The 18,964-nt window shown below is 40.1% G+C and overlaps 1 protein-coding gene across 1 annotated transcript; it reads left to right on the plus strand.

The window, feature by feature from the left end:
• Positions 1-227: 227 nt before the first annotated feature.
• LOC140836227 (agamous-like MADS-box protein AGL12) lies at positions 228-18,652 on the plus strand. The gene is made up of 7 exons (XM_073201605.1): positions 228-592; positions 845-929; positions 1,758-1,819; positions 17,853-17,952; positions 18,039-18,080; positions 18,163-18,204; positions 18,347-18,652. Exons 1-7 carry the CDS (start codon positions 411-413, stop codon positions 18,467-18,469), a joined length of 636 nt encoding a protein of 211 aa, XP_073057706.1. The 5' UTR covers positions 228-410; the 3' UTR covers positions 18,470-18,652.
• The last annotated feature ends 312 nt before the right edge of the window (positions 18,653-18,964 follow it).

Genomic DNA, 18,964 nt, shown 5'->3' on the forward strand with positions numbered 1-18,964 from the left:
ATATAAGATGGGATGATTTGTCTTTAATTTGACTCCGATCCTCAAAAGTTAAGCTAATTGTGTTCGTCTTTAGGGGATATATGTAATTAAATTAAAATGGGTTTTGAGAATATTGGTGATGGTGCATATACATATACATACATATATATATATATATATATATATATATATGCTTTTAGGACTTTATATTAATTGATTTAGACCGGGAATGAGGGGTGTCCTGCATATATATAACAAGCTTGTATGGAGGACAAGATGAATGAAGTAATTAAGTGTGAGATCCATCTGGGAAATGAGGGCAATACTAGAAGCTAGTTCAAACTAGTGCAAGGTTGTCTTCGATACATCAAGAATTCTAAACCGATTAAATTTACATTAATTATCAATCGCGTTTTGAGTATATATATTCGATGGCTCGTGGAAAGATCCAGATGAAGAGGATCGAGAATCCGGTGCACCGGCAGGTGACCTTCTGCAAGCGTCGTGCGGGGCTCCTCAAGAAGGCTAAGGAGCTGTCTGTGCTGTGCGATGCTGAAATTGGAGTTTTCATTTTCTCCGCCCACGGAAAGCTCTATCAACAAGCCACCAAAGGGTACATATATTATAATAAATTCTATGCTTAGTCTCCAATTAATTATGTTAATTTTTATATATATATAATTACAGTCCTATGATACAAATTAAAATTTAAAATTTTGAAATGAATGAATATCAGAGAATTTCAATTGGTTGTCTTTTTTTTTTTTTTTTTCATGTATGAAGTCCATGATTACATTAACTAAGATTTAAAATTTAGGAATAGTCTATAATTATTTATTTTGATATATTATGTATTTTGTGGAAGAACCATGCAAGACTTGATTGAAAGGTACATCAAGTGCAATCCTGGAGCCGCAGCCGAAGACCCTAAATTGGACAACCACCTTATGGTACTTTTATTCATTCAGCATTTTCTAAACCAATTTTAATAATATATATATAATTTATGTCACGCTAAAAATTATGGAGCTCACCTGGCTTCTATACATAATGATAACATATATATATATATATATTTAATGTATGTATGTATATATGTATGTATGTATGTATGTATATATATACATACAAACATACATATGTAATGATAATCTGGTTATGTCATATGGAGTAGGTTTTTTGTGAGACCGTCTCATGAATATTTATCTGTGAGACGAGTCAAACCTACCGATATTCACAATAAAAAAATAATACTCTTAGTATAAAAAATAATACATTTTCATAGATGACTCAAATAAGAGATCTGTCTCACAAAATACGACCCGTGAGACTGTCTCACACAAGTTTTTGCCATATCATATGTGTTAACATTATTAGTTATGGTAATCAATTAGTTTGAATGATCTATATCCTTTCAAATGTTGCTTTTTCACTGGCAAAATAATTATCTATCGCTCATATAATTCTATAAAATTAAAAAATAGAATTACATATTCTTGAGTAGAGTGGCTGCTTGATTCTAATCATGAAAAGTCAATTTATATATTTGCTTAATCAAAAGAAACAGAATTGAAAATTTAAATCTTGGGAATTATATTCTTACTAGATATAACATGATATGAAAGTACTATAGTGGCAATATTTGATCCACTCTAATTCTATTTCAAAAACTTCTAGAAACTTTCGATGTATATATGTTGCACGCGCATACACAAGTAAAAATTTGGTAGTCAAGTAGAAGTTTCCATGCAGCGCATCTTACAAAAATTTAATCGCAGGACCCGAGTAAGGAAATTAGCATGCTGAGGCAGGAAATCGAAGGACTCCAAAAAGGATTAAGGTAAAAGTATGTAATTGATTTTTATTTTTATACATATATATTATTCCTGTGACGCTCCAAACCTCACCACGTAGTCATACAGCATGTGACGTCATATGCATAAAAAATTTCTTTTTAACGACGTAATAATATAATGCATATACGACCACATAGTGCAATCACCACACTATCTACGTCAGTGTAGCAGAAACAGTATAATAAATACACACATACAACTCAAATAAAACAATAAGTTATAATGTCTATATCTACTATTATCTATAGGATTGTTTAACTAGACACACCTAATCCTTCACCACTATCATGTCTCACGGCATACTCCTGTAACCTATGCAACAGAAACAACCTCCAAAGGGTAAGCATACACAACAATCATCATCGCAATACATAATAGTTATATTAACAACAACATAATATATAAATGAAATGATAATAGAAATACCTCATTTGTCGTTTCTGGACAATCAGCCATCAACAACCTCAACAACATCACACTGCAATAATAACATCGACGATACGTCGCACCTCAACTCCGGCGACAGCAATATCGTCGAACGAACAAAAAAATCGACGATACATCGCACCCCAACACCGGCGACAGCAATATCGTCGAACGAATAACATCGACGATACGTCGCATCTCAACTCCGGCGACAACAATATTGTTGAACGAACAACATAAACATGACGTCTCTCAACAAAGACAGCCAACAACATCAACAATAATAAAAACATCAAATATAATATAAATCACCCAATTCCGGTGATTTACCATCGTTCAACGCAATAGTATTTATCAATACTAAACAATAACAACATATGCTCGTACGTCAACACGTACCTGATAATCGAGTATGTATAAAATCTGGCTATTTCTTTGATCCCGAGACTTGTGATATATCTCAAATCGAAGACCTCGTGTCAACAATCCCAAAACTGAAGTCGGTTTGTCGATTGGATAAACCGATAAGTCACAAAATCGAAAAGAAAATTTTGAAACTATATTCCATATTCTCTCTCGTTACTCTTTTGTTTCTCGTCAATCTCAATCAGTTTGTGGAATTCATTTGAATTCCACCGACTCGATATTTTTTGATATTATATTATATTATATTATATTAATAAAATAATATAATATAATATAAAATATTTAACATTTTTAACACCGTTAATCCTTTTGGACTAGTCAAACGATCAAAGTGTCTAAAACTCAAAACATGAAACTTCTATATCTTTGAGTTTTCTATATTATATCCAAATTTCAAATCATTTGGACTTCATATGATCAAAATATGTCATATTTTTCTCTTTAAAAATAATTAATTATTTAGTAATTTCAAATTACTAAATCAACAACTTGTAAATGTTACTTCATGCATTACATTTCTACCCTCCCCCCTTAAATGAATTTTGACCCCGAAATTAATCAACAACAATAGAAACATGCACAAATAAAGATACGTCATACCATAAGAACAAGTAGGGGTAGAGCTCTCTCATATGCTGCTCTGTCTCCCAAGTGGCCTCTTCGACACCTCTATGATCTCACTGAACCTTCACCATCGGTATAACTTACTACGAAGCTTCCGTTCAGATCGATCCAAAATACAAACTTGTCTCTCAACATAAGATACATCAGGATCTAACTGAACTTTAGAAATATCCAACACATGTGAAGGATCCGGCTCATACTTCCGCAACATCGACACATGAAACACATCATGAATACCAGATAAAGATGGAGGTAGAGCCAATCGGGAAGCCAAAGTGCCTATCCGCTGCAATATCTCGTACGGACCAACATATCTCGGTGCCAACTTTCCTTTCATACAAATCGCACTGTGCCACGAAAAGGAGAAACTTTCAAAAATACTCGATCGCCCTGTTGAAAATCTAAGGGTCTTCGTCTTTTATTGGCATAGGCGGCCTGTCTATCTTGAGCTGCTTTCAATCGTTGTTGTATCAACTTTACTTTATGTTTCATCTCATGAATCATATCAGGACCGGTAAATGTAGCTCGATCAACATCATCCCAGTATAACGGAGATCTACAACATCTCCCATACAATGTCTCAAATGGAACCATATGAATACTACTCTGATAACTATTGTTATACGCAAACCTTACCAATGGAATAGATGACTGCCAAACAAATTTAAAATCCATAACATAAGCACGCAACATATCCTCCAGCATCTGAATAGTACGCTCAATCTGACCATCTGTCTGGGGATGATAAGATGTACTCAATCTCAACTCTGTCCCCATCGCAGTCTGCAATCCTTCCCAAAAATTAGAATTAAAACGAGGATCTCTATAAAAAATAATAAACACTGGAATCCCATGAAATAGTACAATCTCTCGTATATAAAATTGTGCCATCGTCAAGTACGTACTACTCATGCTCTAAGGTATAAAATGTGCAACTTTCGTCAATCGATTAACATTCACCAAATAGCATAAATAGTTCCAGTGCTTCTTGGCAAATGAGTCACAAAATCCATCGATATGTGCTCCCATTTCCAAGTCGATACTTCTAAACTCTTCAATTCACCTCTTGGCCTTCTCCTCTCAGCTTTGATCTGTTGACAATTGAGACATCGACATACAAAATCAATCACATCACGTTTCATTTCCTTCCACCAAAACTGAGAGCGTAGATCCTTATACATCTTCTTGCCACCAGGGTGGATAGAATACCGACTACAATGTGCACGTCGCAACAGGCCCTAGCGCAACTCAGATGCATCAGGAACTACCCATCTATCATTCATCCTCAAACTACCATCATCAGTCACTCTAAAACAAGTATCTTGTTTCCGAGACACCAACTCCTTCCATCACTGAACTCTCTCATCTGTCATATGTGCATCACGAATACAACCATATATATCAGGTTCGGCTAATAAGATAGATACATGGATAGGAGTCGTCGAGATATCAAAATCATATCCCAAGGAACAACAAGACATCATCATAGCTGATAGACGACTCACATCCTCTGCAGTACAACTCACTTTACGGCTCAATGCATCAGCTATAAGATTGGCTCGACCAGGATGATATTCAATCTCACAGTCATAATCCTTCAGCAAATCTAACCATCGTCTCTGTCTCATATTCAACTCTGTCTGTGTAAACAAAAATCTCAATCTCTTGTGATCAGTATAAATCGTAAATGAGGTACCATATAAATAGTGTCATCATATCTATAAGGCAAAGATAATGGCTGCCAACTCCAAATCATGCACATGGTACCTTGTTTCGTGTGGTTTCAGCTGTCTCGAGGCATATGCTACTACATGTGGATCCAGTATCAAAACACATCCCAAACCATGTAATATGCATCAGTATAAAAAACAAACCTCTTGTTTTCTGTATGGATTGATAACACTGGTGCAGTCGTCAGTCGGTGCTTCAACTCCTGAAAACTCCTCTCACATACTTCAGACCACTGAAATCGCAAACCTTTCTGAGTCAATTGTGTCAATGGTCCAGCAATATTTGAAAATCCATCGATAAATCGACGATAATAACCTGCTAAATCCAAGAAACTACGGATCTCTTGTACAAATGTAGGTGCAGACCACAGTAATACGGCTTTGACCTTCATTGGATCAACAGAAATCCCATCTCTCAATATAACATGACCCAAGAAGAGCACTCGATCCAGCCAAAACTCACACTTACTGAGTTTGGCATACAACTGTCTATCTCGCAGTACCTGTAATACTGAACGTAAATGCCCTGCATGCTCAGCCTCACTCCTGGAATATATCAATATATCATCAATAAACACAGTAACAAACTGATCGAGATAAGGCCGAAATACCATGTTCATAAAACTCATAAACAAAGCTGGAGCATTCGTCAACCCAAACGGCATAACCAAAAACTCATAATTTCCATATCTGGTCCTGAATGCTGTCTTCTGAATATCATTCTCTCTAACTCGTATCTGATGATATCGTGAGCTCAAATCAATCTTCGAATATAATGAGGTTCCCTGCAACTGATCAAACAAATCATCAATACAAGGGAGAGGATATTTATTCTTAATCTTTACCTTATTCAGATGTCGATAATCAATACAAAGCCGCATCGTACCATCTTTATTTCTCACAAATAAGACTGGTGCACCCCAAGGTGATACACTAGGGCGAATGTAACCCTTTTCCAGCAAGTCCTGCAACTCTCTCAACTCTGCTGGTGCCATTCTGTAAGGAGTACGAGAAATAAGGGAAGTACCTGGCATCAACTCAATCCCGAACTCCACCTCAAGAACTGTTGGGAAGCCTGGAATGTCATCAGGAAATACATTGGCAAACTCAGCAACTACATGTATCTCCTCTATTCCACCTCCTTCTTCTTTTCTGTCACATCTACAGCATAAATAATATAACCCTCATGTCCATGCTCCAATAATCGAGACATTCGGATAGCAGATACAAACGGAACGCGGGGACGAGAACCCTTCCCATAAAATGTTCAACGCTCTTTCTCACCCGTATAAAAATATACCACCCGTTGATAACAATCAACAAGCGCACAATATCTCCTCAGGACATTAATTCTCATAATACAATCAAAATCAGTCATCTCCAGAATAATCATATCTGATCTCAGCTCGTAGCTCTCATAAGAAATAATACCATATGATATCATAGATACAACTGATATATCAACTCCAGAGGGTGTCGAAACAGAAATAGGCATAGGTAATGGAGATGAGAGCATATGATGCTCAACCACAAACCTCTTCGATATAAAAGTATGCGAGACACCTGTATCAACAAGAATATAAGCAGGATAAGAACATAAATAACACTTACCCGCTATCATCTCATCTCTTGCCTCCTCAGACTGCTCTCGTGTCAAGCCATACACATGTGCCTGAGGCGGACCAGCTCCCTGCATACGTGGTTGTCCTTCAGAAGGTCTTGGTGTAAACTGCTGAGGCTATCGTCCTCCCCTCTCAGAGGATCAACCTCTATCACTCCTGGGCTCTTGCTGTCCCACACGACTAGGACACTGTCTGGCTATATGGCCCACACCGCCACACTCAAAACAATTGATCTCGGTTTGTGTACACTGTCTGATCAGATGAGGTCCCCCAAAACGAAAACATCTCACTGCTATGGACTCCCGTCTCTGCCCCTGAACAGACTGAGAACTACCTCCACGACTCTCAACACGTCGCGAATCAAATCGGCGCTTCCCAGATGAGGATGAAGAAGATGAACCCTTCTGTTATTTAAAAGACTGTCTTTGCAGTCGCAATGACTCCCTAGTCGGCTCTGATAATCGTCCTTGAGCCCCATACTCCTGCATAACCAAATCAGCCATCTCAGCCCTCGTCACTGAATCCTCAAATGATACCAGGTTATTTGATTGCACACAATCAGATAACTCTAACTTCAACCCTTTCAAGAAGTGCCTCATCTTAGCATGAACATTCATAGCAACATGTGGCACATAATTCAACAATGCAGAATATCGAGTCTCATACTCAGCAACAGACATACTACCCTATCTCAAATCCTCGAATTCTCTTTCTTTCTTTTGTCTGCCTGCTATAAAAAAATATTTATCAAGAAAACAAGATCGGAATACATCCCAATCAATAGTACGGCCCTGTGCTCTCAATCGGCCTCAGTCGTCTGCCACCACAATAATAAATTCCTCGAAAGCTGGAATGTAGTCAATCGTAACCAAGAAGACCTAGCACACAGAGCAGTCACAAATATCTGCTTTATCCTCTCAATTCTCTCCTCTGCTCGCTCGCTAGTCTCAGAACTATCAAATCTCGGTAGAAGATCCCATGTTTTCAGCATGAGGTTGATGAATAGTCATACTCGTCCGTGTAATTATGAAATTCTAAATCAAATAACTACCTAAATATAATGTTTCAACCACTCTATCAATAAAGATAACTACTAAACTGTGCCAAAGTCAACTCACTAGGCAATAAAGGCTGATCTGCAGGTGCATGTCCCATAGGAGGAGGTGGCAATGGATTCATCTGTCCAAAGTCACTGTCAACCTCTTCTTTTTCCTCTTTTGGATGTACCTGTTCTCTAGCTGCCATCATTGGAAATCAAATTGTTAACCATAACATTTAACAATTATAATCCAGTAATCATCATCACACCTTTCGCATGAATAGAGATGTCAATGAGGCGGGTATGGGACGAGTTTGGCTAAACCCAAGACCCTCCCCATGAAAAAAACTGACCCATTACCCGCCCACCCTGGTTAAATATATTTCGGACCCACCTCACCTCGAACACGAAACGGGGTCGTAGACCCGTGAGATCCGAATTTTTTTAAAATAAAATAATAATATTTCTTCTCACATGACTGAATTATGAAATAGACAAACCTCTAAATACAACATTGTGAAAAATTAATTTATGTCTTCGACCACACTTAATAATAACAAACAAAGTATTTTCACGACATAAAGAATTACATAAAAAAAAGAGTTACTGTAGTGACCCGTTCCAGAATCACCTACTAATTGAAAACTAAGCATGCAATTAACTTAATAATTACTAATCAGAGATAATAGCGGAAACAACTAACAAATGATAGTTATACAACCCAAACGAACTCTAGAACAACTCAAAATAAGGTAAAGAATATCTGGTACAACCATATCGAATCAAATGATACCGAAACTAAACCAACCGGCTACTCAACGTCCTCCTCCTGCTCCTCCGGAACCATCCAACCTGAGACCTGCCCCGAGGGAATGGGGTGTCCAAGATAAACAAAACCGAGGACGTGAGCGATAAGAACGCCCAGTACAAAAGTATGAGTATACAGACCTATATGAAATGCACATGCTATGATCATGATACCGGGGTAGTCAAGAAACAGGAATCACAAAAGGATCTCAACAATGCTCAGTCTAGAGGCGCCAAGTGGATAGTGCCGCGCGGTCCAACCTCTGGGTCACTGCATCCACTACAAGACAGACGTGGACCTAAAATGTCCCGGACCACCGAAGCCCTCCCGACCCGTCGGCCACTGTGTACTCTCGGTGTCCATGCGTCCACAAGACAGGGCTGAGCGGCCCCAAGATATAGCTTATCTCGAAAGAGATACAGCTCAACAGCAAAGGCTATCTCGAAGGAGATACGGCTCAACATGAAATGCAACGTGCAGTAATAAACGTGACATAATAGCATGCATCATATGACATATATCAATGCACCACATAATCATGCAACACATATATGAATGTATACTCAACCAGGATATCTCGGATAGTACTTTCGTACCTCTATCACAGCAATCCTAATCCACTGGAACAACCAGACAACAGGTCTAATCCAAGCCTATTCATCAAGTGAAAACCATCACTAAACTTATCTACCAGACTTAACTAGATAATCCTGAGATAAATACTGATAAAATTCCAAACCTTCGTCCGTCGCTAGCCCGCTGATGCCGCTAGCTCCCAACTAGAGCACAGCTCTGCTACAAGACCAGCAGCTCCCCGCTAGTGCCCAAATCTCGGAACACGACTAGAACCTGTCAGAAACGACTGAAATGCTATGGAACTCTCTGAATTGGCGAGTCAAAATGAGGAAATCCGACCACTATTTATAGGCCATGTTCGGATCCTCCGAACACCACTTCGGAACGTCCGAACGCTACGTGTCCACTGGCTCTTGACAGCTCATGATCGGATCCTCCGATCATACACTTCGGACCGTCCGAACATGCACGTGTCCAGCTGCTCTTGACACCTCATGATCGGATCCTCCGATCTCACTTCGGACCTTCCGAACTCTTCGGTGCTTCCGAACCATCTTCGGACCTTCCGATCATGATTAATCACCATTAATCCGTTAATTACCCAATTCGGCATTCGGGCTACTACATTCTCCCCCCCTTAAAAGATTTCGTCCTCGAAATCAGGCTTAGAGAATGAACAAAACGAAATAACAACATCGCTATTATATCTCAATTGTTGTTGAATACAACTGATATCTCGATTACAATTGAAAAACACAAACATATACAAAGCAAAACTCAAAAGAGCTCTGGATGTTCTGAACGCATACGACTCTCTAACTCCCAAGTGGCTTCTTCAGTGCCTCTGCGCTGCCACTGTACTAAGACAAGAGGAATGATCTTATTCCGCAACACCTTGTCTTTGCGATCGAGAATCTGAACTGGTCGCTCCACGTAAGACAAATCTGATTCAAGTTGAACTTCAGAGGGATGCAAGATGTGAGACTCATCTGCTACGTATCGTCTCAACAAAGATACGTGGAACACATCATGAATACCGGACAAATACGGAGGTAATGCTAACCTGTAAGCTAAATCTCCCACACATTCTAGAATCTCAAAAGGACCAATGAATCTCGGAGATAGCTTACCCTTGAGACCAAATCTCAAAATCCTGCGAAAAGGCGAAACTCGGAGAAACACTTTCTCACCTGGCTGAAAATAAAGAGGTCGCCGCTTGGTGTTCGCATAACTAGCCTGTCGATCCTGGGCAATCTTAATCCTCTTCTTGATTACTGCAACTTTATCAATAGCCTGCTGGACTAACTCCGGTCCCTCAACATGTCGTTCACCAACTTCGTCCCAGAATAAAGGAGTACGACAACGTCGCCCATACAACGCCTCAAATGGTGCCATACCAATACTACGATGGTAGCTGTTGTTGTACGCGAACTCAATCAAAGGCAAATGATCCTGCCAAGCGGGTCCGAAATCCATAACACAGGCTCGCAACATATCCTCAAGCGTACGGATAGTCCTCTCTGACTGACCGTCAGTCTCCGGATGATAAGCAGTACTCAGACTCAGTGTAGTACCCAAAACTGACTGGAAACTACCCCAAAACCGTGAGGTAAAACGAGGATCTCTGTCACTGACAATACTGACAGGCACTCCATGCAAACGTACAATCTCCTGAATGTACAATCGAGCCATACGATCGAAAGTGAAATCCCGGTTATAAGACAGAAAATGAGCAGACTTGGTGAGTCGATCCACCACTACCCAAATAGCGTCACTATTCCTCGACGATAATGGCAAGTGAGTAATGAAATCCATCGCGATATGCTCCCACTTCCATTCAGGAATAGGTAGATTCAACAATAATCCTCCAGGTCGACGGTGCTCTGCCTTAACCTGTTGACAAACAAGACACTTGGAAACAAACTGATAAACACTGCGCTTCATCCCTTTCCACCAAAATCGTGTCCTCAAGTCTTTATACATCTTATTACTTCCTGGATGAATACTCAACTTACTTCGATGAGCATGAGATAAGATCTCCTCCCTCAAATTATCATCTTCTGGTACTACAACTCGATTAGACAAACACAGAAGACCATTAGACTGATAATGGAAACTGCTATCTCCACCCGCTAACCGAGCTAATCTCTGAGTCTTGAGATCAGACATCTGAGCATCTCGAATCCGAGCGAACAAGGCTGGCTCAGATAAAATGGTAGCAACACGAATGCTCTCCATACCTTTCCGATGTTTGAAATTAAATCCCAACGAACAACAATCCTGAATAGTACTAATCATAGCACTGGTCTGAAGTGCAGAAACTCTCACTTTGCGACTAAGAGCATCAGCTGTGAGATTTGCAGATCCTGGATGGTACTTGATCTCGCAGTCATAATCTTTCAGCAAATCCATCCAACGACGTTGCCTCATGTTCAACTCAGCCTGAGTGAACAGATATTTCAGACTCTTATGATCAGTAAAGATTTCAAACTTAACCCCGTACAAGTAATGACGCCAAATCTTCAGCGCGAACACAATAGCTGCCAACTCTAGATCATGAGTAGGATACTTCTCCTCGTGAGATTTCAGCTGTCTGGAAGCATAAGCAATCACATGACCGTTTTGCGTCAACACACACCCTAAGCCTTGAGAAGAGGCATCGGTGTAAACACTGAAACCATCAGATCCTGACGGTAACGCCAAAACAGGTGCAGAAGTCAGAAGTCGACGAAGCTCTCTGAAACTATCTTCGCACTCAGATGACCACTCAAATGGAACATCCTTCCGAGTAAGTTGCGTCAAAGGTCTAGCTACCTGGGAGAAATTCACGATGAAGCGACGATAATACCCTGCTAGACCTAGAAAACTACGGATCTCAGCCACCGTCGTAGGTCGTGACCAATTTAGCACTGCCTCAATCTTGCTGGGATCCACAGAAATTCCTTCCTTGGAAATCACATGACCAAGGAATACTACACGATCAATCCAGAACTCGCACTTACTCAGCTTAGCATACAATTGCTTCTCGCGAAGAATCTGCAACACAATCCTCAAGTGCTGGACATGCTCTTCCACACTATGAGAATAGATCAAGATATCGTCAATGAAAACCACCACAAACTGATCCAGAAAATCTCGGAAGACTCGGTTCATCAGATTCATGAACACCGCTGGCGCATTCGTCAATCCGAATGGCATAACTAGAAACTCGTAATGCCCATAACGAGTACGAAATGCAGTCTTGGAAATATCATCATCTCTGACTCTCATCTGATGATAACCTGATCGCAAGTCGATCTTGGAGTAAACAGAAGTACCCTGAAGCTGATCGAACAAGTCATCAATACGGGGTAATGGGTACTTGTTTTTGATCGTCACCCGATTCAGCTGGCGATAATCAATGCACAACCGCATCGATCCATCCTTCTTCTTGACAAACAAGACTGGAGCTCCCCAAGGCGAAACACTCGGGCGAATATAACCTTTATCAAGAAGATCCTGCAATTGCTGCTTCAGCTCTCTCATCTCTGACGGAGCCAGACGATAGGGGGCACGAGAAATCGGTGCAGTCCCTGGCATTAATTCAATGCCAAACTCCACCTCTCTAACCGGAGGAAAACCAGGAATCTCTTCTGGAAATACATCAGGAAATTCACAAACCACTGGAATATCCTCTATACCAACACTACCTGTGGACGTATCAATTGTATAGATGAGGTAGCCTTCCCCGCCCGCCTCTAAAGCACGACAGGCTTTCAGAGCAGATACTACTGGCATCGGAGGTCGCGCTCCCTCACCATAGAAAAACCAACTAGAGCTCTCAGTCGTACGAAACTGAACAAGCTTCTGGTAACAATCCACAGTAGCTCGGTAGGTAGTCAAAATGTCTATACCCAAAATACAATCAAAATCTTCCATCTCCAGAATCATAAGATTCGCAGTCAACTCGTTACCCTCAAAATCTAAAGGACAACCCATCACTAGACGCTTGGCTAAAACCGAATGACCCATCGGGGTAGAAACAGAAAGAATGACGTCTAGAGAAACATACGGTAACTTATGACGTTTAACGAATCGTGCAGAAATGAATGAATGAGATGCTCCGGTATCTATAAGAACAAAAGCAGGAATACCGCATAAACAAAAAGTACCTGCTATGACTCTCTCGGTCTCGTCTGCAGCCTGATCCTGGTTCAACGCAAAAACTTGACCTTGGGCACGAGGTCGAAGATTCGAACTACCCACTGCCTGACCCTGCCTCCTCTGCTGAACAGTCGCCTGAGATCCAGAACCAGATCCTGCTCCACCTCGCAACTGAGGACAATTCTTCTTAATATGCCCCATCTCTCCGCACTGATAACAAGCTCCTGCGGCTACTCGGCATTGCTCCGATGGATGGTTCTTCCCACAATGCGCACAAGACTCCTTCTTCTTACCAAAGCGGAAAACACCGCTAGATCGAGATCTAGATCCAGAAGAAGACGAACCAGATTTCTTGAACGACTGAGATCGAGGCCTCAAAGTACTCGGAGGTCTAGAAGAAAGAATAGCCCTACCACGCTGGAGACTGATCTCTGCTTGACGACACCGGTTCACCAACCCATCGTACGAAGTAGGATTATCACAGACAGTGACTCGATCAAAGATCTCCTGATTAAGGCCCTGGAGGAAATGATCATACTTGGCCTCAGAACTGCCACTGATATGAGGAGCGAAGGGTAATAACTCAAAGAATTTCTGCTGATACTCATCAACAGACATACTCCCCTGCTTCAGGTTCAAGAGCTCAATCGTCTTGGCCTGGCGAAGGGCTGGAGGAAAGTACAGCTGCATGAACGCTGCACGGAAATCGGCCCAAGTCGCTCTACCCTGAGACTGAACTATCGGCGCAGAAGTCGATCGCCACCACCTGCGAGCACGGCCCTCAAGAAGAAAACTAAGGGTCTCCATCTTCTGCTCATCGGTGCACTGGAATGCGCGGAAACAACTCTCCATGCGCTCTAACCAATCCTCCGCATCATCGGGAGTCTCACCGCCAACTAAAGGCTTAGGCCCCATCTGCATGAAACGATGCATATCGAAACGCCTAGGACCATCCCGACGATGACGATGCTCATGGTGACGCCTAAGATCATCCTGGTCACCCCATCGACCTACACTCCCCTGACTACTCCCGTCATCAAAATGGTCAGCCATCGCTACAAGATAGAATAGGGAAAAATGGTCAACGGAAATCCCAAAACAAAATCTATATCCCAAAATCATACGCATGCTCTGATACCATAAATGTAGTGACCCGTTCCAGAATCACCTACTAATTGAAAACTAAGCATGCAATTAACTTAATAATTACTAATCAGAGATAATAGCGGAAACAACTAACAAATGATAGTTATACAACCCAAACGAACTCTAGAACAACTCAAAATAAGGTAAAGAATATCTGGTACAACCATATCGAATCAAATGATACCGAAACTAAACCAACCGGCTACTCAACGTCCTCCTCCTGCTCCTCCGGAACCATCCAACCTGAGACCTGCCCCGAGGGAATGGGGTGTCCAAGATAAACAAAACCGAGGACGTGAGCGATAAGAACGCCCAGTACAAAAGTATGAGTATACAGACCTATATGAAATGCACATGCTATGATCATGATACCGGGGTAGTCAAGAAACAGGAATCACAAAAGGATCTCAACAATGCTCAGTCTAGAGGCGCCAAGTGGATAGTGCCGCGCGGTCCAACCTCTGGGTCACTGCATCCACTACAAGACAGACGTGGACCTAAAATGTCCCGGACCACCGAAGCCCTCCCGACCCGTCGGCCACTGTGTACTCTCGGTGTCCATGCGTCCACAAGACAGGGCTGAGCGGCCCCAAGATATAGCTTATCTCGAAAGAGATACAGCTCAACAGCAAAGGCTATCTCGAAGGAGATACGGCTCAACATGAAATGCAACGTGCAGTAATAAACGTGACATAATAGCATGCATCATATGACATATATCAATGCACCACATAATCATGCAACACATATATGAATGTATACTCAACCAGGATATCTCGGATAGTACTTTCGTACCTCTATCACAGCAATCCTAATCCACTGGAACAACCAGACAACAGGTCTAATCCAAGCCTATTCATCAAGTGAAAACCATCACTAAACTTATCTACCAGACTTAACTAGATAATCCTGAGATAAATACTGATAAAATTCCAAACCTTCGTCCGTCGCTAGCCCGCTGATGCCGCTAGCTCCCAACTAGAGCACAGCTCTGCTACAAGACCAGCAGCTCCCCGCTAGTGCCCAAATCTCGGAACACGACTAGAACCTGTCAGAAACGACTGAAATGCTATGGAACTCTCTGAATTGGCGAGTCAAAATGAGGAAATCCGACCACTATTTATAGGCCATGTTCGGATCCTCCGAACACCACTTCGGAACGTCCGAACGCTACGTGTCCACTGGCTCTTGACAGCTCATGATCGGATCCTCCGATCATACACTTCGGACCGTCCGAACATGCACGTGTCCAGCTGCTCTTGACACCTCATGATCGGATCCTCCGATCTCACTTCGGACCTTCCGAACTCTTCGGTGCTTCCGAACCATCTTCGGACCTTCCGATCATGATTAATCACCATTAATCCGTTAATTACCCAATTCGGCATTCGGGCTACTACAGTTACTAGCTCTCCAAAAAAACCTTGACACCCCCAAAAATAAGTCATTACATAATTTAAACAGATCAATATAAAATCAGATAAGGACCAACTATTCTTCCAATATTGCTAAAAGCAGATTCAAATGCAACAATTGACATAGAAATAGTCAAGATCGTTATGGTTGATGTGAGCTACTAAAAACTGAAAATTAATAAAACTAAAACCCTAAATATTTATATCCACATATATGGGGCGGGTATGGGGCGGGTATTATAGTACCCGTGACCCGTCCCATATCCGGAGGGGTCTGAAAAATTGGACCCGAGACCCACCCCATAACCCATTTAGTATGCCCAAACCCACCCCTTACACGCGGGTCCATTACGGGTCTGGGTAAAACCCGGACCCATTGACATCCCTACGCATGAAAGCACACGCACGTAAAGATCAATCAATCATATCGAGAAATCATCAATAACAAGTCAAATGCACAGGCACACGGAGATAATATCGTCATCCAACTCCCTCATTACAAACTCAACTCCTAATCATCCCAGACATCTAACATATGCTCTGATACCACCAATGTGGCGCCCTAAACCTCTTCACGTATTCATACAACATGTAACGTCATATGCATAAAAATTTTCTTTTCAACGACGTAATAATATAATGCATACACGACCAAATAGTGCAATCACCACACTATCTACGTCAGTGTAGCAGAAAATATATAATAAATACACACATACAACTCAAATAAAACAATAAGTTATACTATCTCTATCTTCTATTATCTATAGTATTGTTTGAATAGACACACCTAGTCCTTCACCACTATCATCTCTCACGGCATAGTCTTGTAACCTATCCAACAGAGCCCCCAAAGGGTGAGTATACACAACAATCATCATCACAATACATAATAGTTATATTAACAACAACATAAGATATAACTGAAATGATAATAGAAATAACCCCTTTACCGTTTTTGGACAATCAGCCATCAACAATCTCAAAAACATCACACTCCAACAATAACATCAACGATACGTCGCACCCCAACTCCGGCGACAGCAATATCGTCGAAAGAACAAAAACATCGACGATACGTCGCCCCAACTCCGGCGACAGCAATGTCGTCGAAAGAACAAAAACATCGACGATACGTCGCCCCAACACCGGCGACAGCAATATCGTCGAACGGATAACATCAACGATACGTCGCACCCCAACTCCGGCGATAGCAATATCATTGAACGAACAACATCAACACGACGTCTCTCAACAACGACATCCAACAACATCAATAATAATAAACAACAAATATAATATCAAATCACCCAAGTTTGGTGATTTACCATCGTTCAACGCAATAGTATTTATCAATACTAAACATTAACAATGTATGCTCGTACGTCAATACGTACCTGATAATCGAGTATATATAAAATCTGTCTATTTATTTGATTCCGAGACTTGTGATGTATCTCAAATCGAAGACCTCGTGTCAACGATTCCAAAACTGAAGTCGGTTTGTCGATTGGATAAACCAATAAGTCACAAAATCGAAAAGAAAATTTTGAAACTGTTTTCCATATTCTCTCTCGTTACTCTTCTGTTTCTCGTCAATCTCAATCAGTTTGTGGAATTCATTTGAATTGCACCGACTCGATATTTTTTTAATATTATATTAATAAAATAAAATAATATAATATAAAATATTTAACTTTTTTAACACTGTTAGATCCTTCTGGACTAATCAAACGATCAAAGTGTTTAAAACTCAAAACATGAAACTTCTATATCTTTGAGTTTTCTATATTATATCCAAATTTCAAATCATTTGGACTTCATATGATCAAAATATGTCATATTTCCCTCTTTAAAAATAATTAATTATTTAGTAATTTCACATTACTAAATCAATAACTTGTAATATTTACTTCATGCATTACAATTCCATCTCCTCAGATAGATATATATAATCATATTCACAAGCTTCTTGTAATATATTTTCACTAAACTGTTATCATTTATCATTATAATTATTTAATTAAAATAATTCCTTTTTTTACTGTAATTTGAAGTACAGATTCATAAATGGAGGAGTAGGAGGAGCAATGAGCTTGGAAGAATTGAATGTTTTGGAGAAACATCTCGAAATGTGGATGTATCAAATCCGCTCAACTAAGGTATAGTATTTATGAACACACAAACACCCATATACACTGCAAATCGAAATTTTCGCGATTATTGAATCAATGATTTTTTGATATAGATGAATATTATGTTTGAAGAAATTCAGTTACTGAAGAGCAAGGTAACTAAGCTTAACGCCTGTTATTTATATAACACAACGTTGTAGCGATCGAATTTATATGTATACACATGTATATATGTAGGAGGGGATACTGCAAGCAGCAAACATTCATCTTCAAGACAAGGTATATAATGTACTGATAATATTGTCATAAAATCTCTCTTATCCATAACATTATTTGAGGATGCATGTATTTACATATATATAATTCGACTTCGACGATGACGACTAAGTATTCATATATTTTCACAAAACTAATTTTGCAGATCGATGAGCAATATGAGACGGCTGCTAATATGGCACCTATTTTCAGTGACCACTTTGATTACCCGCTAACCACTAACATTAATATAGCCACACAAAATGACTATGGGATATATCAATTTTAGCGATATATATAAACACACATATGTACAAAATGACTATGGGATATATCAATTTTAGCGATATATATAAACACACATATGTACACATATGTGTGTGTGGATGCTTTGCTGCTTGTTATTGTAAACTAAATTATCAAGCATACATACTTGATCAATAAGGTACGTAGGTTTGTGTTTTTATTTATTTATTAAGACTATGGGTGCCAAATGTTGTAATAAGGTATAATTTCCTTTAGTTTTAGTGTCATGCGTCTATTTGTAATAGACGACTGCTTGTTACTTTTTATCTTTAATATATTTTAGGAAAAATAATTTTTTTAGACCAATAGCTTGTTCAATTTTGAGTTTTTGTTGACTAAGTTTTCAATGTTTGGTTTTGATATACTTACTGTTAATTTTCGACTATTTTGGTTCAATGACCGATGTTGCACCGAAAAATGTTGATGTATTCGCACGAGTAATCTTGGCTTGATATCGAAAATAGCGGTTGACTAGTCA

This window comes from Primulina eburnea, chromosome 7 (genome assembly GCF_022965805.1).
Source record: "Primulina eburnea isolate SZY01 chromosome 7, ASM2296580v1, whole genome shotgun sequence".
NCBI classification, from domain to species: domain Eukaryota; kingdom Viridiplantae; phylum Streptophyta; class Magnoliopsida; order Lamiales; family Gesneriaceae; genus Primulina; species Primulina eburnea.